Genomic DNA, 24,785 nt, shown 5'->3' on the forward strand with positions numbered 1-24,785 from the left:
AATATACATATTAATGCACCTGCAAATGGAACCCACAACATTGTGTCACGGAATATAGTCTTTTGGAACCATGATATAACCGAAATTGGCCAATTGTATATATTATCCAGCCTTTTAATTCTGTTATATACATATACTGGACATTCAGCCTTTCACCTTCGCTTTTGATACTCGCCAGTAAACGTTTTACTGTGCGGCGCAGAGAGCCTGAACGGCAGGGAGAACCTGGTCTATAAGTAAAGAGAGTCAGTATTGGTAGGGATAATTATGTTTCACGTCTCTTGAACTTAAAAGATATATGCGTACTGATAGCAACATCGGCACCACAAGCAGTAATTACACATGAAGTAGAAGCCGCCTCGATGGCATCAAAATTTGCGCTTTCGCAAACGCATGCCAAGTCAGTGTCTGAGCAGGTAGTCTGACTCGCAATTGCGCTTTCGATGCAAGGAACAGCGCATGCGGGGATGTCAGCAACGGTCTGGCCGTAGACGGCGGCAACAAAGGTAGCAAGAGCAAGAGTGAACTTCATTTTGGAGAGTGGATAGGATAGACTTTAAAGACGAGAACAGCCGTTTCGTAGTTGCAGGTATAAGTGTTTGAAGATCTTTGTCAACGAATTGTGGGATGAACTCGAAGGCAGGCAGCACTTGGCTTTATAGTTCATAGGCAAGGCAGAATGCCGAGGGTGATTCCTTTCTGTAAGCATGTGCTTTCTCATCTTTGGCCATCTCAGTATATTCTCAACGCAATTATATTTCTCCCCCCGCATTTGAATCGAATTACATATATCCCCGCATTCTGAAGTCGTATCCTCAATCGTTATTCATGCACCCCAGACGGACATGAAGACTGAAGCGGTAAGACTCACGGGAACTCGATCTCTTTTGAACTGTAGGGGTCATGAATTATTCCTCAAAGTAACGCTCTCCGCATTCCTACTATTATTTCCGTTAGGTAATTTGGGTGCCATCAACGGCCACCGGTATCCACGTCATGCTAGCCAGGTCATCTATCCGTCGGGCCGTCGCTGCTGAAGATCTTTCGTACGAGAGCGGGAGAGATCTGATGTCTACGATATTTTTGTCAGGCGACTAGTTCAATCTAGGAATAGAAAATACGTATACAGCTGACTTGATGCTCTTCTCGAATACTCAAATCGCTGTAGATATTCAAGGCTAAGATTATGATGGATATATCGTTACCCAAACATTTGGGAGCTGTTTTAAGGCTACTCTTTACCTGTTGACTCGAGATCCGAGCGGGGCAATGCCAAGCAAGACGGACGTCGGCAGTTACTTGATGATCCCTGACACGTGAAACAGAATTTTGTTGAAAACATTATAATATCGACTTATAAAAAAGCAGCCTAAGTCTAACCCCGCTCGCTTCACAATTGCGACCTTCCTGATCAATGCCAATAGTGAGGCAACAAGGCGACGTTGGAGGGTCACACTCGCTGCTTGCATTCCGGCTTAGCCGCTTCAATATGTATTTGGCTTATGCTTGATGTCAATGACGGAACATGGAAAGCGAAATCTAAGCATCTACTCCTCGTAGTGTTCCTTTTGCGAATTGGTAATGAAAGACGTATAATGAATTACATCTATCCATGTACTTTATCATCACTTATGCTCGTTAATAATAGCGGAAGTCTCTATACACGGGTTCCACAATGACCGGCCGGTCGCCCGAATGAGAACGAAAAGTTATAGTAGTACATGCCGCATGATGCTATTCGTTTTCAGGCTATTATGACACGTCGCGTATTTCCGCCAGGACCTGTCTATCGTCGCTTTCTTGATCAAGCCCCTCGTGTATGTGTTCTGTTGATCTACTCCATTTTGGTATAGAAGCATAAATCCAGCTTAAAATAACGTTGAGAGGCTCACCGTCTTTGTTCCATTGCTAAACAATGCAGTAATAATCTGCGACATGATTCGTCCATTCAAGAGCAGCTTTTAGCATGTCCACCAACATATATTCGCTCTCCGCCCGTCTATGAATCTAGATATTCTGCTTCCAAGTAGGCAGGAAAAGGTCCAAAACAAGCCGAAATATGCAACTATTAACCCAAAGGTGGTAACTATTGGCACGACTTAATTTAGTATAAATGGAAATCTCGGGTGTTTATCAACTCTTTCATGACCTTCAAGACGCGACAAGTGTGTCTAGGAACAGCTGCACAACTCCCATTTTCAGAATGCCACATATAATAATAACACCAAGCCCGCATCAGGATAAACTGACGACAAAATATTACTCTTTCGAATTAACAAGCCATGAATGTTCACAAGTCTTCTATCTCTCAACACTCGGCTTTATCCTACTGAGAAGCAAAATGGCCTATGAGAGGCCCACGACCTCGTAGTTCCAGTTGCAGGTGGCGTTGGAACTCTGCGTCGTTACCTGCTTCGTGCCCGTGGCCGATGCAACCACAGAGCCAGCGCTATTCACGATTTGGATATATTGTCCCCCACCAACGCTCAGCCCAGGCACAGCGCGATAATTGAGCCCAGCAGTGCCAGTGAAGCTGCCAATCAGCCCGTTATTGCTGAACACTTTGATCGTGTAGTCACTTGAGGGCAGAAGCACAGCAAAGTTAACCGTGTCTTGGGCCTGTTCGGAGTTTGCAATCGTGGATGAGCAGCTGGCGCTGGTCAGCAGGGTACGATACCATAATGAACCCACGGGAGCCGATCCGGGAGGCAGAATCTGGCTGCCGCTGGTAGCTGTGCCGCTTTTGTATGCTTTAATGAAGGGCGACACTAGCTGTTGCCAACCTGTATGATCGAACCCGTTGGCGTAGTCTCCAATATTCGTGCCATCGATTTGTTGCTGGAAGAAATTGCCTATATAATGCCCTTCTCCTGCGTCATTCCAGGTGATTAGCTCTACCAAGTCTGGCTGCAAATCCAACACTTGTTCGAATCGCTGTGGCAAGTTGACTTCTCCAATGCGGTACCAGTCTTGGTTTGCACCTTGATATTTGAACTGGAAACTTGATAAAGCTATATAACAAGTGTCTCGTTAGCACTTGTACTGAAAAGATGAAGAAGAGAGTGTGCAAAGAGGATTCTTACGCATCAGATAAACTTTACCAGCGGCCCGCGCTTGCTGGAGCAGGTTCTGATCAACACTATCGGAAACATTGGATTTGCCGGTGTTTGTAGCAGGCCACGCAGACTCCCAGCTGAAGACGCCATCGGCAACAGTATAAGTTGAAAAGAAGTTATTCGGCCAGCCGCTCCAGTCGCCAAAGTTGGGAATAAAGTACGGGTTAATGCCTTGGGCCTGTAGTGGCTGCTTAAAGCCTGAGAGCCAGTCAGAGTTTGCAATGAAGCCACCATCATAGGTGCTAACGAGAGGCCTGCCGGAGACGGTGTAATATGAAGGGCGAGAAATATAGTTGAGCAGAAATGATGGGATCTGAGATGGAGCAATGGTGGTTTGCCAACTCATGTCAAACGACATAAATAGCTTAAAGCCATTTTGGTCAGCTGCATCGAACAAGTATCCCAATGCTTCTAGAGCCCAGGAATCCGTGATGTCGTGGGTGTTGAGCGCAAAAGCATCAAACCCTACTGCCTTTGCGTCTGTAATATCCTGCACAGCGTCTGTTGCGTTCATAGATCCGACCATGTAGTGGGCAAATCTATTATTTAATTAGTTCAGTACGCACAGGTTGACTTGTATTTGCAGCGACGCTCAAAACAGGGCTTCTTACACCGCTCTCGGCACTGTAGTTGATGTTGGTCCAGAGCCACTCGACTTTGTAGAACTTGCTTTAGTTGTCGTGTGCGCAGATGATGAAGTTGAAGACGTTGGAGGGGTAGAAGTAACCGGAGTTCCCGTTCCTTTGCTGACCTGGAATTACAGTTAGATGTCGGTTTCTTTTCTCAAAGTAAGATCCAGCTTTCTTACCAGCGAAGCCGTAGAGTATCCGGAGGGAACAGAGGTTGCGCAAATACCGGCAACTGATCCCCCATTAACAAAGGCTCCAGTTAACCCGACCTCGCAGCAGAACCCATTCCCAAAACTTCCCGTCCATAACGACCACGCGACGTCTGCACAACTTGGCGCACCTTCAACACTGCCTCGGCAATTACTTGCTAGAAATTGTGAATAATTATCAGCGGATGTATTTCAGACTGGAAACCCAGTATTCGCTTACTTGAAGGACAGCAGGCTTCCACTTCACCATTCCCGGTGGCTTGGCAGTTTGACGTCGAAGGGCAGCAAGACCCGTTGCCGCAAGATTTGGCGTTGGCAGGACATGATGCCGACTGCAGTGACCAACCTTGGCCTGCCACCGCTCGGGGCTGTAGAGGCGGAACCGCCGTCGAAAGAGCCGAAGACGCAAGACTTCCGAAAATAACAAAGGAACGTAGCGCCCCCATGGTGCCAAGAGAACGCTAGACAGCGAAGCAAACGATTGACAGACAAGTGCTCCTAATAGACGACGTCGTCTGCGAGTTAAATGTATCGACTTTAGAAGAAAGCGAAAGGATGAGTATATATACTCAACTCGGCACATCTTGTGCAGCCGTGCCAAAACATCTCGGCCAAATGGACTAGATTTGCTCCGTGATTTAACTTGATTCTACCACAGCAACCTCGTATCATCGTGGGATGACGGTAAAATTCTTGCATCCTTCCATATTTAACCCTAGGCGATAAAGTCTTAGCATCGGCCTCGCTAAGGGGCTCCTTTATCAACATGAAGAAGACCCCTGGCTGCTTCACCCCGCATTTTTCAACTCCCATGCGGGAAATCGGCCCGCTCGCAATGGAAATACCCCATGAGTTCTAGTTCCGGCTTTTCGCGTCTTGTATTCGTCTCGCGAAGCCCTATTTCGTTTTTGTTAAGCCTAGTTTACTAGGCTCTCGAATAGTATCATGCTTCGGAATATAGTTAAGCTTAATATACGTGGCTCTTGAATATCATGCCTTGGTGTACAGTTGCAAGAGCTTGCTCGAGTCTACCTCACAAGGGCTCCATTAGTTTAGGCTTCCAGTTTCGACGCGTATATGCATGTGTACAGTTTTACGGTTCAGCGATTCTAACGAAACTTCATGTTACGTCAAACACCCTAACCAAAAGAAAGTGATTACTTGCACTGCACCACGAGGTTCAGGGGGCTATTTAGAATCAACGTGCAAATAAATTCGTAGCGTTCAGATCATAACTATATGCTCAATACAAAGTTTCCCAAAATATAATCCCACTCAAGCGCAATTTATAGCTTCGTCCTCACTTAATCATCGAATGTTCCCCTCATCGGAATCTCCTCATCGTACTTGCCCTCTTCCTTCTTCATATGCTTGTCAAAGCTCTGTGTCGACATCTGCACCTTGTTAAACAGCGTTTTATCCAAAACTGGAGCTGCAGGCGGCAGCTGGCCCTTGGCACGAGCGATATCCGCTTGCTTGGTGTAGTTGTGCAGTGCCAGGCTTGATGCAATCTGGAAGGCGTTCCTGATCTGTCGACCATTCCAGCAACCGGTGGATCGAGCGAGATCCTCGTAATGTTTCGCAGCAAATTCAAGGATCTCGTCGTCTTTGATGATCATTGAGGGCTCACCAGTCATCTTCTGTCGCTCAGACTCCATCACTCTGAGCTTGGCGACGTTAAGACGGAAGATCTCAGTTGTCTGAGTCTTATCGAGAGGGGGGGTAGTACAGAGACAGGTGGATTCGTGACTTGAACGCCTCATCAATAGTACCCACACGGTTGGTTGTCAAGAACAAGAGACCGTTGTAGTACTCAAGGACACGGAGGAACACAGACACAAGCGCATTTCGCTTCATGTCGAGCTTGGATCGTTGCGAAAGGAAAACATCTGCCTCATCAAGAAGGAGCACGCAGTCCCACAAGTGCGCAAGGCGGAAGACATTCTTCAGAGAAGATTCAACCTCGTGAGGCGAGAGACCAAGATCACCGCACGTAATCACAAACAGCGGCTTCTTGTTCTCCATAGCGACGGCTTCAGCAGTCGCAGTCTTACCCACACCGGGCACACCGTGCAGTAGAACGACCAGACCACGGCCCTTGCCCTGGATCAGATCCTGTCCTGGGCCTTCTGTGGCAGCGTCAACATATCGCCGCTCCAGCTCCTTCTTCCGGAAGTGAGACATGACTAGACTGCGGACAACATCCTTGTAGTCGCCATGAATGCGGAGGTTCTCAAACACTCCAACCTCGCGCTTGATAGGTTTGAGGAGGTTCAAGTCGACAGGCATGAAGCGACGCTCACGTAGGGCATACGCAAACATACGCTTGGGGAGCAAGACAAGATCCTCATCGCGTAGCTTCTGAGCCTGCGCGTTTGCCTCAAAGTTTCGAGATCCCCTAAGGCGGTTGCGCAAAAAGGTATCAACGGCGAGATTGTCTCGGCGCTGGCGGCTCTCGATGCCATCGGCCTTTTGGATAATCTCCTTTTGCACATATGACCTGTTCTGGCGGACGCCGTCAAACCATTTCTGGATCGGAATCTCGTCATCGGCAATCTCACAGCGCACAGCCTTGTTGACTGCCAACTGGTGGAAGTCAGGTCGCCAGTTGGGCATCTTCTGGTACGCCTCAGTCATGTCAACAATCACATCACTCTCCACAAACTCCGGGTGGCGCATCTTTTCGTAGTACTCGTTGTCCAAGATCTCCTGGTCGGGGTCATTGCGGTGCGAGGGCGGGTTCCTCGTCAAGGTCCACGCGTTGTGTTGCTGGTGGCGATCATCCAAGTAATGCAGGAACTTGCGGCCCTGGTCCTTCAAACCACTGATCAGCTCCTCATAGCCGGACTGGTAGCGCATTGGATAACAGGGCAGCGAGTCGATGGATCGTTCGCCCGAGAAGCCTTCAATCTCAAACTTGGTCTTCACGGCGCCAAAGGCAGTACCATCGTAGTCCACGTAGTAGGCTGAGATCTTGAACTTGTTTTGGTCATCAATGTCGTCAAACTCGTCGAAGAATCCCCAGCCGTTTTTAGGGTAGGACGTCTCAGGCTGCGGTGCCTGGATCTTGTAGATGCGCCAAACCTCGTGGTATCGTCCGCCAGCTTCAACAGCGGCTGGCATGTGGACCAGGTCTCCCACCCGGAAAAGAGACCACAAGTCGTCAAACTTGACTTTCTCGGCGGTGCTGCCCTCGAAGCGTTGGTAGAGAGGCATGATTTCCTCGTCAATGAATTTGACGTAGCATCGCATGTCCCTCAGAGCCTCGGGGCTGTCCATGAGGCCGTCAAAGTCTTCATCGACGTTTGAATCAACCGATGCGAGCGACTCGACATCATCCTTGTCCTCTTCGTCACCCTCTGCGTCAGACTTGGCGTCAGTATCAGTATCGTTTTTGCTGTCAATCTCCACGATGACCTCGGCCTCTTCACTAGCCGCATCTGCAGCATCAGAGTGCTCATCAAGCTCTTCATAGTCGGCCCATTTCTCTTCCAGAGTGGCAAGAATTTCTTTCATCTTGGGCTGGAAGTACACAAGAGCCTTGAACGGGCGCATAAATGTGCGAGGGGTAGATCTCGACTCTGTGTCGTTCAACAGGGACGTCAGATGTCCCAGGATGGGCTGTGACTGCACACGAATGCGCTGAATCTCTGTATCAGTTGAGAGAAGTTCATTTCTCTTTTCTCGCTTCACTTTGTCGAGGGGATCGATCTTCTTGCGGCGGTCGGCTCCAGCATCATAGAGGCTGTAGAAGCTCTTGCGCACTCGAGCCGTCTCCTCGCTACGGCGGATAGCACGCTCGCGGCGGATCTGACCTTGAAGTCCAGGACCAGCCATGAGGACATCGACAGCATAGTCAGGCTCGTTTTCGCCCTGGAAACGGTTCTTGAAGTTTTCGAAGTTGACTTTGCGGATTTCAGGGATCTTAGGGCGCCACTTGGCCGCAACTCGACGTTGATCAGCAAGGATGCGCTCGCGGCGCTCCGCCTCCTCTTGGAGTGCAATAAAATCGAGGTCATGAGGGCCATATGTGCGTGCCGAACGGCCATTGCCATTGCCATTGCCGTTATTACCACCAAATCGGCCACCGCCCCGTCTGGGGATAGGCTTTCTGGTGGTCTGCTTTGTGCGAGCCATTGTTGAGTCTGGCTTTTGAGAATTATAAGATGGTAGTTGGAAATGGAAAATGGGGGGTTGTGAGAGAGGTTGAGTGAGTATGGAGTAAAAGGATTATTTGATGAGAAGAAGTCGACATATTAATACCACTCATCAGACTGCTCGTATAAGCCATGAGCCTCCCTCTTAGTGAAGTCGTGACTCACGCCGCAGCAACTAGGCAGCTGCAAGGCAGCCACCGTGAGATTGAGAGGCCTCAGCCAATTAACTCGCATGGGTCTTGCAAGAACCCAGGCAACCACCCGATAATATTTTAGAACTACTTTTATTTTCTCAGATCGGTGCTGGTTTTCATGTAAGAGCTTGATGAGCTGGCTCCTGCTATTTCGTTTTCCGTAAAGCGTAGGACTATCTGCATGGATGATTAGTGGGATTAACGATGTGCAGCCATGAAATATGAGATCATGTTTGATAGCGTGAAGCTACAAGTCACATTAATGATAGCTCCAAGCCAAACAATTGGCCATGCTCCGTCTAGGAAGAGCTACAGAGGCCTGCATTTCTCCCGGCATGCCATAACATTTCTACATGTACTCTCTTAATGTTACTTTGTCGCAAAAGAATGCCAGCAATAGTTGACTTATTTAGCCTTATCCGGTGCAATTGACAGAAGCAAGCAACCTGACTGTGAACTCCAAGCGTAATTCAGTTCAGAGCCATGCTACATGAATCTGGATATGCTGTAAAGTGCCGATGGGATCATTGAGAAAGTGCCGTGAACTAACAATGGCTAACAATTGAGGGTGTCCAGCACCGTGCACCGACAGGACGAAGTAAAACGTGGGCGACTTGGGCTTCTCGGCTCGATCGCCTGCAAGACCCCAGAATCGTATTTTTGGAGGGGGGATCCTGTTATCCCCCTTTCTGTGCACCGCCAATTGAGCGATTGAGGCTCTGCAAGGCGGAGTCGATGGATGCCTTGAGGTTGGTGGGCTTAGAGGCAAATACATGCACACAGCCACGCCAACCCCACTACTATGATCCGATCCATCGGCAGACGATATGATCCTTGCTACGTTATTATGCGTAGTCGTAGCTATCACAATTTCTATCAAGTCTCAGAACAAGGGCCCCGCTCTTGGGAAGGGTCAGGCTTCCATAAAGCTTATCTCCTAATCAACCTTGTCAACCTTGTCAACCTCTTCTCTATGTCAGATAAATATTGCATGCACGTTGATATACACGCGAAGCCTCCTACATGGCGTGTTTCTTAGCTATTATGAAGTCTTTTACCTCAACGCTGCGCGAGACACAAAAGACTTGCAACGGCTCCCAATGACTTCTTACAACAGTTCACTCGTTTATGAGCTACCGTCGTTTCGCGACTGTTAACACAATACTTGACATTGCTCTTCTCGGAACACGCACAGACATATTTATTCCAAGCTGGTCATTTGAGATTTTAGTTATAACAGTAAATATTATGCATCCATAGCTGACATGGGGTATCAAAAACTATCATTATTACTACGGCTCCCCGAAATCTCCGTATTACCTAAAGGATAAGTCTATCTGGTAAAGAATCGCTGCTCATAACATACATGTATTCAATATCGCCATCAATCGGTGAAAGTAAACCTTTTTTTGCACGCTAAAATGGAAGAAAAAATGGACAATTTAACTCTTCTTCCCTTCTGTGTCTCTCATCCACCGAGTTCGTTCAAAAATAGTAGCATCAAAATGTCGTAGCTTGCAGTCTAGTCGTATACCGAAGCCTTTGACCACTTGGAGCCAGCTCGAATTCTCTTTCCATATTTGTAAAAGAAAAACGGGACTGGGATCAGCAATGCTGCAAACCCACCCGTGATGCTGGAGCCTGGTCCAACGCCAATGTTATGGAACAAGGGACCAACCACCAGGGGAAAGGCAGCAGCAAAGCAAGATCGAAGAAACGTATTGGCCGCAATAGCTGACGCAGCGTAAGCTTGGAAGGTATCCACCAAGTAATTGAGTGCAGCCTGAAAAATGGTAAAAAAGCCGGTTCCTAGAAGCACGAGTCCGATGCAAGGAACAATCCAGTGAATATCGCGTCGGCCACCAGTCCAGCCTAGCATAAACTGCCCGCCACTAAAGAGAATAGAGCCGAACATCATGGGCGGAAGTCTTTTTTTCCGGGACAGCGCGGTTACCGGCGGCGTGATATGCTTTATTGTAGAGGAGTTGGTTGTAAACATTAGCAGCACATCCAAAGATTGCTCCCAGAAAGATGCACGAAAAAGGCAGCGTTGAGACCAAGGGATTCCAGCCGCGAATTTCTCCGAATATAATAGGGATTGCTCCCAGCTGCATATACAAGATACCGTAGCAGAAACTGGCATACAAGGCCACAAGGAAGCAAATAGGCGTGAGAAGCAGCTGCACCGGCCGTAACAAAAACTTCTTGCAGAGCTCTTTCACGCTGACATCCCATTCTTCGAATTTGGCGTGAAGAGCCCAGTTTCCGCTCTCATGGCGCAGTCGGCGGGCTTTGTAGACTAGGAGTTTCGGGGGATAGCTTTCATCGATGAATATGACTGCTATAAGGAGAATGAAGGCCTGCAGAATTCCCGTGAGGTATTCAGTCCAGCGCCAACCTAGAGATGGCTGTTCAGCCATGGCGGCAGAGACGATGGGGCCTAGAATCTTCGTTAGCAAGATGAGTTCTTGTATAGATTAGGAAAAGATCATTTACGTACCCAATGCCGGTCCACCAACAACAGCCATGGCGTACCCAGCCATGGCGATACCACGATGGGCCGGGGTGTAAAGATCACCCAAAACGCCTCCAGTATTCGTTACGGGTGCAGAGGCAAAGAAAGCTCCAAAGAACCGAGTCAGCATAATGGTCTGGAGGTCCTTGGCTGTCGCAGTGCCGAAACTAAAGGCGATGGAGATGAACATCGGAACCATTACCGCAGTCCGTCGGCCATATACTTCGCTCAGCGGTGCCCACAGTAGCGGTCCCACTCCGAAGCCACAGAGAAATAGAGTTGTGCCAAGTACAGCGACCTGAGATCCTACATGAAACTCTTTGGCGACCAGTTTCGTACCAGCGGAATATGATGATGAAGCCCAGGTGGCCGTCATGGTAACGAGTCCATAAAGAGCTGTCGTGAGCACTTTTTTGTGTGTGGGCCAGTTTAGAGGGTGGTAGGGGTCGTCGGGTCCATCGAAGGTGACAATCTCGTCTTCTGTCGTCTTGATGTGCGCAAGAGGATGTGTAAACTGAACATCTGGTCGGGAACGGATTCTTGACAAGACTGTCTCTCGTCTTGATAGAGCTCTTGATAAGGGTCGGTTCAAACTTGAGCTACTCGCCGACTGAGGTCGAGGTCGATTCTTGTTATTCTGAGACACATTTGACAGAGTCTCGTGGAGGGCTGGACGGTGGCCATCTGGTTGGTCATCTTTTTCTCTGTGATTTATGCTGTGGCTACTTGAGGTACTCTCCCTGGATATGCTCTCTTCGTCCGGCATCTTGATGATTATAGCACGTGAGGTGCATTGAAAAGTCACGTCAATATCTTGAGCGCATCTTCAAATCCCGAATCACGACCCATCGTGGGAGCGGCATCATCCATATATAAATAACTATTGCACGAGCGACAACCAACACAGCCGAAAGTCGGAACAAATTTTTCCACACTGGTCGACCGCTAAATCGAACTCGACAGAAAAGCAAGGCCAGCAATTGGTAAGTGGAAAATAAAACCGGTCACATTCGATATCTGCCGTCGATTGACTCCGATCCACAACCCGGCTCAACTGTGCCGATTGTTAGGGGCTTCTGCTGACGTCAACGGCCGATTCGAACGCGCAAGGACCGGCGAAAGATGAAGACGCGAGCCGAGGACGGCGCCGATGCCAGTAGGCTATATGCTGATGGCTGCCATTCGTTGCTATTAGTCATTAAGTGGGTTTTGTCAAGGCGGATGCTATCTAGAAGCCGTTCTGTCAGGTACGATATTCCCGTATTCCGGGGCTAGTTTCGGTAGAGCCGTGCCATCAAGGTTGTTGTTTGAAAGTTTCCGTGATGATGGTGAAAGGCGAGTCAAAGTCTCCGTGATTATGATGAAAAACAATGAACGTGAGTCAATCTGAATTACAACGGGCATATTCCTAATTCTGTCGCAAACATTTACCACACCCTTAACAATAGCGTTAGGATTACCAACGGCTTGCAATAAGGACAAAGATGCCCATTATTTTAGTGACTTCAAAATCAGGAAGCTAGGGGCCTTGTCCGATAGACAGCGGGGAGTTAGCTCCCACCCTACGGAGCACTCAGTACATCCCCTTTAATAGCCTGGTTCTCGGGTCTCGGTTGATAAGGCTGCAAGCAACCTTGTGAGCTTATTCTCCCTTACGAGGACGTCATAATAGGGCCTAGGATAGGAATTTTACTGCCAGACTTGGTTCTTTATAATTAATAATGACCTGTTTAGAAAATTGTCTTTCGTTGACATAAGACTGCAATACAGTGCCCACAAAAATGTTGATTCTCAGCCTTAGTTGGATTCTACTAAGCCTACCCTGTGAACAAGAGTAAACAGCAACAGGGGAATTTTTTCGCGGCCGGGGAAACGTAACATTCTTTCCATCATAAATCAGAAATCGGAAATGGAATATTATCTATTAGAGCACACGAGCATTTTTTTGTCAAAAGTTCCCTCAAAGCCGAGACAATCTCCGCGTGCATCAACAGATGCTCGGCTGCGACATCGGTTTCCGAGTTGCTTGTGATGATCTACTTTCACCCAAAATAGCATCAAAGGGGTTTCAACTCCAAAAAAGATTACATAACATGGACATACTTTATGGCAGATGATGTATTAGCTGGAGAGATGCATCAAAGAATATGCAATCTATATAAGACATATAGCCGAAGTATTTCGGTATACGAGCGTAAGCGTACATAGATAGCCAACGTTGATTATCAATCTTCATCACTGATAAAATGATATACACACGAGTATAATGGCATAGCTCGAAGGCCAGTATTGTGTCGGTGCCTTGCATGATAGAATAAACCAACCAGATTGATGAACAGCTCTGTAAAATACACTGCATCCGTATTGCAGACGGTTATTGATCAACATGACCATCGCCATCATAGATAAATATAAACTATCCTCTGAACCAGAATTTCTTCAAAGGAAGAAAAACAATCTTGAAATGGAAAAAAAAAAAGAAGAAAAATAAGACATGCAATTTTGTCATAGGAATGGCAAAAATAGAAGCTGACGAGAGTGGGACTCGAACCCACGCGGATTGCTCCACCAGGAATTGCTGTTAAGGTAGCCTTAACCTGACGCCATAACCAACTCGGCCATCTCGCCATTTCATACCAGGATGAGCCTTAAACTTATATATAAACTATACAAACGCCTAGCGCGAGCAGCCCTTCGAATGTAACTTGCAGTCTCTTACAAAACCAATCGTTCTTGTTCATTCATTCAGAATTGTAAGGACCTAATCAATTAAATATATGTCGTGAGGCGTATTTAAAACCCTAAATACTGAAGTATGCTGCACGGGTAAAAGTGACGAAGCTGGCTACGTCGGATATAGTTTTCCATAGATACGATTGGATATAGATTCGTTATGCTGCGCTCACAAAGTATTTGAGAAGAGGGAATAGCTTAGATCATGATGACATGTTTATCATATCTACTACTCAAGTATATTACGCTGAATCTTTGAATGCTCCCAGCTTGAAAAGCTTCTTTGCGTTATCCTTTCCAATCTTCCTCACATCTTCCGCATTCTTCAACGATACACCATCGTACCAATCACAAGCATCGCCGAAAGACTCGAATGGGTAATCAATGGAGAAAAGAATCCGGTCCGCACCCAGCTCTGTAATGCAGTACTCCAACGTCGGCGTTGAAAAGTGGCCACTTGTGGTGATCCAGATGTTCTGTGCAAAGTATTCTCGAATCGTCTTCTTACATGAAAGACCCAACGGCTTCTTCACATCTTCGAACCAGTGATTGATTCTCCAGAGATCAAAAGGAATATGCTCTCCCAAGTGGCCAATAATGATTTGGAGCTTGGGGTGTCTATCGAAGACGCCGTTTGTGACCATTCCTAGGAGATGCAGGCTGACGCCCTGGGCGAAGCTGAGCGGAGGTCCGATGAGCCACTTTCGTTTGGCCCATAGTTTCTCGTAGATGGTTCCTGTGGGATTTCGAGGGTGCAGATAGAATGGAACGTCCAGTTCCGTGACAGTGGACCAGAAAACATCCCATTCAGGCCCATCATAGAAGACCATATCATCCCCATCTGCACCAGCGCGCTGCGTATCATTGACAAGCGCACCCTTGAAGCCCAGCTGCGTCACGCATCGTTTTAACTCGGTGGCTGCCTCTTTGGGATCATGCATAGAAAGTGTACTGGCATTGGGATTCAGCTTTAATATCGAGGCGACGGAATAGGTAAGAGACTGAGATACGCCATATACTTACGCTAAAGCACCGAATCGATCTGGGTGATCTTTGATTGCGCCCGCAATGTAGTCGTTGATCTCAACGGCAAAGGCCTGTGCCTCTTTTGCGTCCCATATGTCCTGTACGCCTGGTGCTGTATATGAAAGCAATGTGTAGCCGACGCCATGTTTATCCATATATGCGATGCGCGTATTGGTAAGATCTGTCATTTCATGCGCGTGCTTTTCAGGGTCGACGGCGAAAAGTGAAGCCCACCATCTCGTCTTTTCCTGCATGCGAGGTAAGGCGAACGCCTCTTCTAGAGCTACTTTGCCGAGCATTGTGTTTATCGTAGTATTTTCTTTTTGCGGATTGACGTGGATATCTCACGATATGCAGTGTAAGGAAAGGAAAGAAGCTTTTGTGACAATGATGGAATTGTTAATACTCGAGTCAAGCAAGCGATGTGGCTGCTACAAGTATAAATAAGATCTCAATTCTTATTTATTTGTCAATGCTAGGGGAGTGTTATATTTACAGCTGCATTCGCGCGCACTTCAAGCTCATAGCCGCTCCTCCAACATGCTCCCCCTCTTGCGCATGATGTCGGCTGAGGACCAATAATTGCTTTCTGACGCAAGACGTTTCATCTAGAAGCTCCATACAGATCGAGGCTAGCAGATATCAGAGGGGCTATAGAGGACTTCCGTTCTAGCGGAGGCCTTCCCCGCGGTCTATTGGAGACGATTGAGCAGATGGCGGTGGGTATCAACGGCAGATACAAACTAACGGCCTGGAGCCGATGGAGGAAGCGGGGAAGATGACCAGGGAGTTTGCCGCACAGTACATAATGAGATAATACTGTAGGCGGATACGGTCATACGTAGCCAATGCCGGTCACAAGACAAAGGAGTTGGTAATATCTCAGCTCCATCTATTCACCGAATTCGTCAGACAAACCTCGTCATCGCCGCCCAGGGGTGTGTATTCAACAGGTGATATCTGGGGATGGCCCCTGAGACAAACCGAGCCGCGCTTGGTGCACCTGGAAGCCGCTGTTACCCATCCTTCAAACAATTCCTTCGCATTCAAGCTAGAGCGGCTTGGGCGGATATCCCCTAGCCGTTTGTCTTGGTCTTTTGATTGTCTGAAGATGCCACGGCCAAAGGTCCATCCAAGCCAGCGCCAGCGCGCTGCAGAGGCGTGCAACTTTTGCCGCGCTTCTAAGAAGCGTTGTAGTGCCACGGTGCCTTGCACCGCTTGCCAGAGACGCGGCATTGGGGCATCGTGTGTTCTGACTCATCAGCCTCGAGGCTGGAGGAAGAAGCCCCCGCCTCGGTCAAGAGCCTCTGCGCCGGAGGAGGCCCGGTCGTCGCCGGATGGTGGAGACCATAATCCGGATGATGAGTTTGCGTGGGGCCGAGATGGCTTAACCAATATTGTACCACCAGATTGGGGTCCGGAGACCGATTCGACTTCAATGAACAATGATGCTGATGGGGAATATCATCCTCCCACTCCATCTGATTCTCGAATAAGCTTTCCAGATGAGACCATCTCCAGATCCGCGCCAGAGCCGCCGCAGCTGTCTGCAAATTCTGGATCTCCAACTCAAGGACCGGAGTCTCATGCTCGTATGCTCCTCAACCTACGAGGAGAGCAAGGTAAGCTGCTCACAAGCCGATATACTAAGACTGTATTCATCTAATGGAATAACTACAGTTTATATCGGCGAAGCAGCCTCTCTCTCGTTTCTTCAGCTCATTAGAGATACAGTGACAGCTCAAATCGGGCCCTCGCAATTCTCGCAGAGTGATAAGCGCCATAGTATGCTAGAGACGGAGCCTTCTGCTGCGGTGGACTCGAATGACTTGGAGCCAACTACTTATAATCTTGATGTGGAAAGTAGTTTACTATATGCTCGCATCTACGAAGCTGCTGTAAGCATGGCGTCCAATCTTTGCTCTCTCATCATTACAATGCTAATTACATACGAAGACTGGAGGACTGCTGGATATTTTTGGACCACTCGAAGTTGAAGATATCCTTGTGAAAACCCGAACTGATGGACCTCAGTCTATAAGCTCGTATAAGCATGCCTCAATTGATCTTGTGGTAGCCATTGGCGCGCAGTGCAATTCTCCAATGGACGCGCAGCAAGTCGGATCAGTATATTTTCGGCAAGCACAGAAACGCGCATTTTCCGGCATGTTGGAGGATCCTACCATTGACATGGTGCGCGCCTTTCTTCTCATGGCTTTTTATATGCTTGGGCATTGCCGAAGAAACACAGCATTCATGTACTTGGGGATTGCGTCAAGGGCTGCAGTTGCTCTTGGGATGCATAGCCGCCATTCATATGCAGATCTGACAAATCCATTCTGCCAGCTGAGGTATGTTGGAGGAGTAGTTGTTTGTAAAATTTCCCCTGACTTGAGCTCATGAATTCAACAGACTGCGAACATGGATGAGCCTCTGTGTGCTAGACATGCTTGTATGCTCCATCCTTGGAAGACCACCCGCAACAGCTGGTCTAAGGGCAGAGCTCGATACCACTGCTATTGGCTCATCTACGTCTCTAGATACGAGAAGCTGTCAAAGCTTATTTGCGTCGTATAACATACTCACCATTATTAATGAGAGCGTTGATGCACTGTATGGGAAGAAAGTCACATCTACCGCTATTGTGGAACAATTTTTGAGCAAAATTGAAGATTGGAGTCAAAAGCTTCCCAACTTTCTGCGCAATCCTCTTACTTCTAAAAAAGGCTCATCACGACGAAAAGTGGCAACGGACAGCATACATATCGCCTGTCTCTACTACTTCGCTATTACCTTGGTTACTCGACCAGTATTAATATCTAACCTGACTTCTCGCCAGGGTGTTGCGTCACCTTCTTCTTCACCTCTGGCGTCCGCATGTATTGATGCAGCAGTGTATCTGGTGCAGACGTGCTCAGACGCACACAAATCAGGGCTTCTTCTCGGCAATATGTGTATAATGAAGTAAGGTATTTACATGCGAGGTTAAAAGAACTATGGCTAATCATGGATTCAGGGCACTTATTTTTGCTGCTGGCCTCATCCTCGGCTTCGACATGTTTGCGAAAAAGGAGCTCGATTACGAGGTTGAAACGACTTTTCGTAGCGCGAAAGATGTTCTCGATTTCTTGGGCATTCAAAGCCCCCAGGCTGCTCATTACTCGGGGATCCTAACCTTACTATCTGATGCAGTTGTGAAGCAGCGGATGAAGACGCCTACACGGCCTCGGAGCAGATATGTCGGAAAATTAATCTCCTTTAGCAAGGAAGGGGACACTGGTCAAGACAGTAACAACCTGAACAGTAATGATGGCGATGATGTGGCTCTGCCTCACAATAATACAGCGCCAGCAAGTGGGGACATTGGTGGGCTTTGGATGACAGACATTTCGGGTCAACCCACCGAGATGGATGGAGATATGTTGCGGGGGTGGGACATCCTCGACTTGTCTCAGTGGGATAGCTTTCCTTTCTATAGCCCAAGAGTTTTTGGATCAGACTGATCTTGCATTGGCGGCGTTGGATGGCGATATTTTGATAGACAACTGGATTCGAAATCTTGTTTTTGTTACGTTTACATACCTAAGCATAGGGCTGTGGGGTTAGAATTATTCAGAAGTGATAGTTTTTGATTCGAGTTTATACTACGAATACAGAACCCGATTAGGAAGTAGTGTGGATGACATATACGCAACACATGATATGTGAGTTTGCAGTCTTGAGTAACTATACTATTAAAAACTCAGCCGCAATCAGAAATAGCATCTGCCTAATGTAGCTGCATAAGAGGCATAACTGTGCGTTATACGTTAGCTAGTATATTTGATTAATGACGAGTGACATGTTGAGACAGATAAGACGTGAAATGCCAAGCTGCGGCTTTTGCAACCTTGTGGCGGCTATTGCACCTAATCTACGCGTCCAGGGGCCATAGCCGCCAGCAACCGTGATAAGCCTGCCAACTTTTCCCACTTCGGTGGCCGTGTAAGGGGTGACGTGAATGGCGCTGCAAGGAGAGAGATAGCGATGACGGATTCGCTGACGGGCGTATAGGATCGCAATCATCGGCGTAGAGTGATTAACCGCTCCACGGATAGCTGTATATGTAGAGACACGAGATAGATAAACTTCAGCTTTGCCCAGCACTAGCTTTCCTTTTGTGATTCGAAACTATTAAACGTAGCTTGCACAAGCAAACGCAACCAACTTGACATAATCTTCAAGCTATCTTTCTCTTCCAAAATGAGGTCAGATTTCCCTTCAGGTTGGAGACGCCTCAACGTGGGAGTCGTCGGAGGTGGCATCGGTGGCATGTCTGTTGCCATTGCTCTTCGTCGCGCCGGCCATGAGGTCACAATCTATGAAAAGCACGATTTTGCCGGCGAAGTAGGCGCTTCAGTCTCATGCGCTGCAAATGGCACGCGATGGCTTCACGAATGGGGCGTTGATATAGCAAAGGGGGATCCTGTCGTGCTCAAGAAGTTGATCAACCGCGACTGGAAGACGGGCGAGCCGGTCAGTGTCTATGACTTGGACGATTATGAACAGAGGTGGGGGTATGTCTACAATATGTTTCACCGACAGCACATGCATGCCATGTTGAAGGATTCTGCGCTGGGAGAAGAGGGGGGAGGGGACGCCAGCGAAGATGGAAGTGAATCACCAAGTAAGTAAACAAATCACGTATACACCACAGAGTAACAAAGTGCTAATTCTATACCGCAAAGTGTCAAGAGATTGACGTTAGTGCTGGAAAGATCACATTTACGAATGGTGTTGTTGCCCAGCACGACCTCATCATTGGCGCAGACGGCATCGGTTCAGTTGTTCGCAGCGAGATTGGCATACATCCAGCAAAACGGCCATCCGAGCAAAGCTGCCTTCACGCAAACGTTACCACAGAAGAAGCCGTCAAGCTAGGTCTGATGGATTACTCGCAACACAGCGCGCTTGAGTATTGGGGAGGCCAAGAGGGCAAGTGGGACAAGATTGTTCTGTCGCCATGCAACGGAGGCAAGCTGTTGTCATACTACTGCTTCTTCCCTCGCTCAGTGGGCGATTACTCTACACATACATGGGGACATGAAAATAGACCGGTGGAAGAGTTACTGGCGCCATATCCAAACCTAGACTCGCAAGTCTTGTCACACTTGAAGATTGGAAAAGAGATTCAGCCATGGCGGCTATGGGTACAGTGAGTAAAGAAACGATGATGCGATATCACTATCACCTCGCTGACTACAATATCACAGTGACCCTTATCCTTATATTCACAAGAACAATGTCTGTTTGTTAGGCGATGCAGGACACCCGGTATGCTTATGCGCTTAATTGACTATTCAATACTGGCCGAGCTGACACAAAACAAGATGATGCCCCATCAAAGCCAAGGCGCGTGCATGGCAATAGAAGATGCCGCTGCGCTTGGCATCCTCTTTAGCGAAAATTATTTCAGCGGAGACGTCCAAGAGGCCTTGGCTGTCTACGATGCCGTTCGACTGCCAAGGGTGACAAGAGTGCAGTCCGCAGCGGCAAAAGCTGCCTACAACATTAATGAGCGAATTGGTGAGTTGAACTGGGCGATGGCCATTGAAAACCAAGTCTTAACCGTGGTTTGTGTATAGGCTTTTCACAGAACAAAAACATCTCCACATACAAAGTAGAGGATGAGAAGAAGAAGCTTACCATTGAAGAAATGAATGCGTGAGTCAAACTTGCAAGTGTTGTGGTGTCTGACAATAGGCTAACAATCGAGATAGGTATGACATGTACAAAGATATTGAGCAGGCACTTGCAGAGAAGCGAGGAGCCGTATTTCGGGAAAAGTTCATTCACGGACTGCCGGTTGGATTGGAGCTCCCAAGCGGAATAATTATTGGACAGGAGGCGTAAAAAGAGTAAAAATAAGAAGCGGGCATGCCAATTTAGCGTTTTAATAGTTATAATGCTATCCAGGCTTGTGAAAACAGATATTGCTATCGCGTGATGGAAGTTTACACGTGTAAAGCATTCTTAATCTAGACCATCAATGTTTGGGAATTCAGAGTATTCCCTCCCCAAGAATATGGATATGTTACTGTGAAAACGCACTAATTGAAGCACTCTTTGGCGCGCTGCACGGCAACAAGCAGTCATATGCGTCGCTTCTATGTGCTTTCAACGACGCTTTAATTGATAGATAAAAGTACGCATTCAATTTGTTTACATCAGCTATTCTAGTTATACATAAACCACCGTTACGGCTAATTTGTCATTACATTCAAGATATTTCGCAATCTTGGCTCATTACTGCTTCTTTGCCAGAGTCACATTGTACTCCAAATCCCATTCGGCTTGCGTGTCTCCCTTGCGAGGCTTGAACTCAACAGTCAACCCATCCTTCACCGCGAACACACTATCGTCTTCAAGATATTTTGAGTCTTTATCGAAAATTTGAGTAGTCAAAGACCTGTGACCCTCTGATTCGACCTGTTGTTGTGCGTTAGCATGGGGGTGGCAGTAAAAGAAGTAATGGAATACTTACAATTAGATGGATATGTGCTGGTCGGTACTCGTGGCGATCCATAAGTTTCAATAGCTTTCCTGCAGGACCGTCGAATGGAATCTAGCAACAAAAATTAGCATCTAATAGCCTACCCAGGGAAGCGTTTGGGGGAAAAGAAAATCGTAATCAGAGCTTCCTTACAGGATATGGTGTTGGGCGGAGACAGTAGAACGAATACCGACCCTCTGCGTCAGTAACAAATTTGCCTCGTAGATTGCAGTCAATCTGATCATCGTCCTGTTGCTCATACAAGCCTAATACGCTCAAGATCAGCGGCCATTCGCGTTCAGAATGCTCAAAGTAGCTTACCATTTGTAGAGGCTTGCCAGACATCTACCGTAGCATTTGCAAGGGGCTTTCCTGTCTCAGCGGATGTAACTTGGCCGTGCATATAAGCTACAACCGCATCTTTTGGGGTGTTGAATGTGATGGTAGTGCCGTTCTCTCGAATTGGCGCGTCAGCTCGCCAAAACGGTCCAAGAATGGCGGATGATGTAGGAGGTTTATCAGCCTTGCTGGCTTCTCTGTATGTGATATCATCCACAAGTCTATGATTGACGTCTTATTAGCCTTTCATGTATATGAGGCCAAACGAGAAAGAGAGTAACGTACGACTCCAGACCGATAACGTCGCATACCAGCTGCCCCTCATTGCGCTTGTCGTTGCTCATCTGTCCTGCCCAGTTGAGCATGGCAACGCCTGCTAACCACTCTTCCGTCGTCAAGTTGACCTCTCGTGCAAAATCGTGAACGTGCTGAATGAGAGCAGTCATGACTGTCCGCATTCTGGGGGTGGTCTCTGGGCCCATGGCTTGGACAACATGGTCGGTGAACTCCTGGCCGAGGACGTCGCCATTAGACAAAGAACCCATCTTGGATGTTTCGATTAAGTCGAGGTAGTGATTCTGATAGATTTAATTTGTAATCTTGAGATATCCGAGAGAGTAGATACAAGAGTTGGTCGTTGGTAGAGCGTGGGAAAGCTTGTCTTGCGAATTTCAAGGCTTCTTCTGGTAGACTAATATACCGTAACGGCAGTCTTATATCTTGGAGCCCAAGAACTTCCTCGGTACTCATCCAATTAATAAAAGACGATTATTCATGAATGGATAAGCCAAAAATGGTGGGCTGTATCATTCGATTCCTTCGCTCCGTCGATGCCGTGGTGCGTTATCCGCCCGCGGGGTCCCCGCAGATCCGAAAGTGGCTGCATCGACGGAATAGATCCCGATCCCGACGCCTTATGATGGATAGGTAGCCCATGTACGATTTCGCCGCGAAGATGTTGGCACTGACGGCTTGTAGTGGACCAAATTATGCTGCTAGGGCGATTTAGTCCATCATAACGAGGTTGTTCAGTCGGGTAGTCGGTTTACAAAGTGTAGCGGAATGTCAAATATAACCTCCGATGAAACCTGGGGCCGTTCTATTAGATCTCAGCCTAGTAAAAACCTGGAGGCACCACTCATGATGCTTTACTTCCTAAAAAGTAGCAAAATAACGTACAGTCAATTGACTTTCGACATATGAAATCTTCTATAGAGTTGCTAAACCCAGCCTCAGTCTATCTATTCCAGCCGATAATCCTTTTCCTCATCCAATTCCCACTTTGCCTCATCCGAGCCGTTTGGCCGGCTTGCTCTCCGAAATCCAATCTCCAAACCTTCAATCTCTGCCACCGGCTTGACCGCACATACTTCAGCCTTGTACTTATCCGAATACCACTTATCCACGTATTTCGGGTTATCCACGAATTCAGGAAATACTTCTCGCATACGACGCAGCACGGTTCCCGAAATCTGATCCACGCTGTTATGGTACCGTAGCGCCAGAACCTCAGGACCCATTGTTTCCCGGAGATTCTGCTGGACATGTTCGGGCAGTAAACCGACCTTGAACAGTAAAAGATCGTAGTGCAAGAGGCTGGCTTTGCCGTGCCAAGACCCACCGCGAGTTGCCCGGTGATAGAGCCCGACCAGAGCTGTGATTGCACCGATGCAGCCGGTGCCGTAGTCTGAAATGGGGAACGGTGGCACCATAGGCTCGTCGAGGCCCATGAACTTGCCTTGCTCCCAAGCAACGCCCGTCACCTGAAGTTGCCCTGTTAGTGAATGAAGATTGATGGATGATCCATTTCGGACCATGGGATTCTTACGCAGTCTGCAATTTGCTGCCATCCGGCTCGTCTTGACCACTCGCCTTCATATCCAAAACAGTTCTCGTTGACGTAGACGAACCCTTTGCCCCTCTTAGAAGCTAGCTCTGCAAGCTGCTGGGGACCATATCCCAATTTTGCAATAGCCTCGGGACGATACCCATCAACCACGACATCAGCTTCGGCCAAGAGCTTCTCAAACGTTTCCCTTCCTTCCGGTGTCTTGAGGTCTAGATCCGTCGCTCGTTTTCCCATGTTGCCGTCTACTTGGAAGAACGGCACATCGCTAAGATTTGGACTTGTCACTTTGATGACTTCGGCGCCATATTCGCCTAGAATCCTGGTAACTGTAGGGCCAGCAATGATGCGACATAGCTCGAGAACCTTGATACCGGAGAGTAATCGATTGTCGTTGTGGCTTGGAAGAGGGACCTTTGGCGATTTATCTTCTATATTCTCAACTGACCAAGGCGAAAGTCCAATGTTTGCTTTTCCCTGCCAATTGTGTCAGCCAATGCGACGCTTGTTACTATACGGTCGGTTTTCCGTCCTTTGACTTACATGAGGTGTTTTCAGAAACTCGGTGTGCGGAAAGGCTTGAACGCCTGCTTGTCTGTGCTGCGCATTCAACTTTTCCAAGTCTGCCACCGTAAATTTCTTGACAGCAGATCCAATAGTCTCCACAATCTGTTCATGTGTTGCTAGATCTGGTCGAAACGGCTCTAGCCCAATCATTTTCAGCGTTGTTGACGCTTCTAACGATCCATGGATATGATAGTACTCATTGGGCGTTTTCGTGGCATATAAATTTGCAGACATGCGGCGATAAGGATCAGACTGCGCGTGAAGTAGATCCGTATCTATACGTGCGCCATTAGTATATGAAGAAAGAAATTGTCAATTGTAAGCTATACAAACCTTTTAACAGGCTTTTAACTTGTTTATCGAGCTTTCCATATCCGCCAACTCGAGCCAAGTATGCTTGAAATAGAAACGCTGTCGTCTTTTCAAGATTGATCACGATTTCCCTCTGTGCCGGTGAAGGCGCATCTCCCTGCTTCGTATCTGCGAGGAGAGACGCAATTGATGCCTCGACAGCTTTTAATGCTGCTGTTGTTTCCGTCTCCTTGAATGGAATAGGAAAGTATGGTTGGTCGCGTTCTGCGACGAATTGAACATGATCGGCTCGGCTTGCTACTCCGCATGGCAGCGATATGGAATCAAACGCATTGCAGAGATATTGCAAAATCTTATGAGCCTCCTCTTTGGAGGAATATGTGGTGGCTGGTTTGCTGTCCATTATAGGCGATATGATGTTATAATTCCGGAATAGTTGAACGGTCAAGCTATATCTGTTCTCAAGACTTTATACAATCGTTCAGGTCGGCTTTGGGTCGTTTTAATGCAAAACTGCCTGCATAGCCTACTCATAAATCGGCAACCCAATCCAAACTCCGAAGGACGCAGATTATAGCAATCTAGACAAATGATTTTAAATCATCTGGAA

General features: G+C 47.6%; 10 protein-coding genes and 1 non-coding gene across 12 annotated transcripts; 2 read left to right on the forward strand and 9 right to left on the reverse strand.

The window, feature by feature from the left end:
- Positions 1-186: 186 nt before the first annotated feature.
- On the reverse strand, positions 187-714 carry TrAtP1_006201 (uncharacterized protein; the record flags this gene model as incomplete). The annotated part of the gene is made up of 2 exons (XM_014082836.2): positions 307-714; positions 187-230 (listed from the first exon to the last, which is right to left on the reverse strand). The coding sequence occupies exons 1-2, from the start codon at positions 530-532 to the stop codon at positions 187-189; spliced, it is 270 nt and encodes an 89-aa protein (XP_013938311.2). The 5' UTR covers positions 533-714.
- Positions 715-1,969: 1,255 nt separating this feature from the next.
- On the reverse strand, positions 1,970-4,954 carry TrAtP1_006202 (uncharacterized protein). Its single transcript, XM_014082837.2, has 5 exons — positions 4,175-4,954; positions 3,925-4,112; positions 3,728-3,867; positions 3,084-3,655; positions 1,970-3,011 (listed from the first exon to the last, which is right to left on the reverse strand). The coding sequence occupies exons 1-5, from the start codon at positions 4,398-4,400 to the stop codon at positions 2,347-2,349; spliced, it is 1,791 nt and encodes a 596-aa protein (XP_013938312.2). The 5' UTR covers positions 4,401-4,954; the 3' UTR covers positions 1,970-2,346.
- A 304-nt stretch (positions 4,955-5,258) lies between these two features.
- TrAtP1_006203 (uncharacterized protein) lies at positions 5,259-5,612 on the reverse strand (the record flags this gene model as incomplete). Its single annotated transcript, XM_066113022.1, has 1 exon — positions 5,259-5,612. One exon carries the CDS (start codon positions 5,610-5,612, stop codon positions 5,259-5,261), a length of 354 nt encoding a protein of 117 aa, XP_065969108.1.
- Positions 5,613-5,661: 49 nt separating this feature from the next.
- TrAtP1_006204 (uncharacterized protein) lies at positions 5,662-8,091 on the reverse strand (the record flags this gene model as incomplete). Its single annotated transcript, XM_014082838.2, has 1 exon — positions 5,662-8,091. One exon carries the CDS (start codon positions 8,089-8,091, stop codon positions 5,662-5,664), a length of 2,430 nt encoding a protein of 809 aa, XP_013938313.2.
- Positions 8,092-9,205: 1,114 nt separating this feature from the next.
- TrAtP1_006205 (uncharacterized protein) lies at positions 9,206-12,109 on the reverse strand. Its single transcript, XM_014082839.2, has 2 exons — positions 10,806-12,109; positions 9,206-10,745 (listed from the first exon to the last, which is right to left on the reverse strand). The coding sequence occupies exons 1-2, from the start codon at positions 11,584-11,586 to the stop codon at positions 10,198-10,200; spliced, it is 1,329 nt and encodes a 442-aa protein (XP_013938314.2). The 5' UTR covers positions 11,587-12,109; the 3' UTR covers positions 9,206-10,197.
- A 1,241-nt stretch (positions 12,110-13,350) lies between these two features.
- TrAtP1_006206 lies at positions 13,351-13,448 on the reverse strand. Its single transcript has one exon. It is a non-coding gene; the product is annotated as a tRNA-Leu (tRNA).
- A 308-nt stretch (positions 13,449-13,756) lies between these two features.
- TrAtP1_006207 (uncharacterized protein) lies at positions 13,757-15,046 on the reverse strand. Its single transcript, XM_014082840.2, has 2 exons — positions 14,577-15,046; positions 13,757-14,504 (listed from the first exon to the last, which is right to left on the reverse strand). Exons 1-2 carry the CDS (start codon positions 14,876-14,878, stop codon positions 13,796-13,798), a joined length of 1,011 nt encoding a protein of 336 aa, XP_013938315.1. The 5' UTR covers positions 14,879-15,046; the 3' UTR covers positions 13,757-13,795.
- A 431-nt stretch (positions 15,047-15,477) lies between these two features.
- TrAtP1_006208 (uncharacterized protein) lies at positions 15,478-18,253 on the forward strand. Its single transcript, XM_066113023.1, has 5 exons — positions 15,478-16,201; positions 16,314-16,477; positions 16,536-16,930; positions 16,992-17,543; positions 17,596-18,253. Exons 1-5 carry the CDS (start codon positions 15,691-15,693, stop codon positions 18,080-18,082), a joined length of 2,109 nt encoding a protein of 702 aa, XP_065969109.1. The 5' UTR covers positions 15,478-15,690; the 3' UTR covers positions 18,083-18,253.
- Positions 18,254-18,706: 453 nt separating this feature from the next.
- On the forward strand, positions 18,707-20,749 carry TrAtP1_006209 (uncharacterized protein). Its single transcript, XM_014082842.2, has 6 exons — positions 18,707-19,245; positions 19,307-19,773; positions 19,832-19,892; positions 19,949-20,144; positions 20,204-20,282; positions 20,339-20,749. The coding sequence occupies exons 1-6, from the start codon at positions 19,228-19,230 to the stop codon at positions 20,469-20,471; spliced, it is 954 nt and encodes a 317-aa protein (XP_013938317.2). The 5' UTR covers positions 18,707-19,227; the 3' UTR covers positions 20,472-20,749.
- TrAtP1_006210 (uncharacterized protein) lies at positions 20,750-22,203 on the reverse strand. Its single transcript, XM_014082843.2, has 5 exons — positions 21,736-22,203; positions 21,433-21,671; positions 21,265-21,377; positions 21,103-21,183; positions 20,750-21,047 (listed from the first exon to the last, which is right to left on the reverse strand). Exons 1-5 carry the CDS (start codon positions 21,993-21,995, stop codon positions 20,865-20,867), a joined length of 876 nt encoding a protein of 291 aa, XP_013938318.2. The 5' UTR covers positions 21,996-22,203; the 3' UTR covers positions 20,750-20,864.
- Positions 22,204-22,574: 371 nt separating this feature from the next.
- Positions 22,575-24,780, reverse strand: TrAtP1_006211 (uncharacterized protein). Of its 2 annotated transcripts, XM_014082844.2 has the most exons (4): positions 24,197-24,780; positions 23,840-24,138; positions 23,279-23,773; positions 22,575-23,213 (listed from the first exon to the last, which is right to left on the reverse strand). In XM_014082844.2, the coding sequence occupies exons 1-4, from the start codon at positions 24,576-24,578 to the stop codon at positions 22,692-22,694; spliced, it is 1,698 nt and encodes a 565-aa protein (XP_013938319.2). In that variant the 5' UTR covers positions 24,579-24,780; the 3' UTR covers positions 22,575-22,691. The 2 variants fall into 2 exon arrangements, with proteins under 2 accessions (XP_013938319.2, XP_065969110.1); XM_066113024.1 differs by having other exon boundaries at positions 23,191-23,773.
- Positions 24,781-24,785: the final 5 nt, after the last annotated feature.

The sequence above is a fragment of the Trichoderma atroviride genome, chromosome 3 (genome assembly GCF_020647795.1).
Source record: "Trichoderma atroviride chromosome 3, complete sequence".
NCBI lineage: Eukaryota > Fungi > Ascomycota > Sordariomycetes > Hypocreales > Hypocreaceae > Trichoderma > Trichoderma atroviride.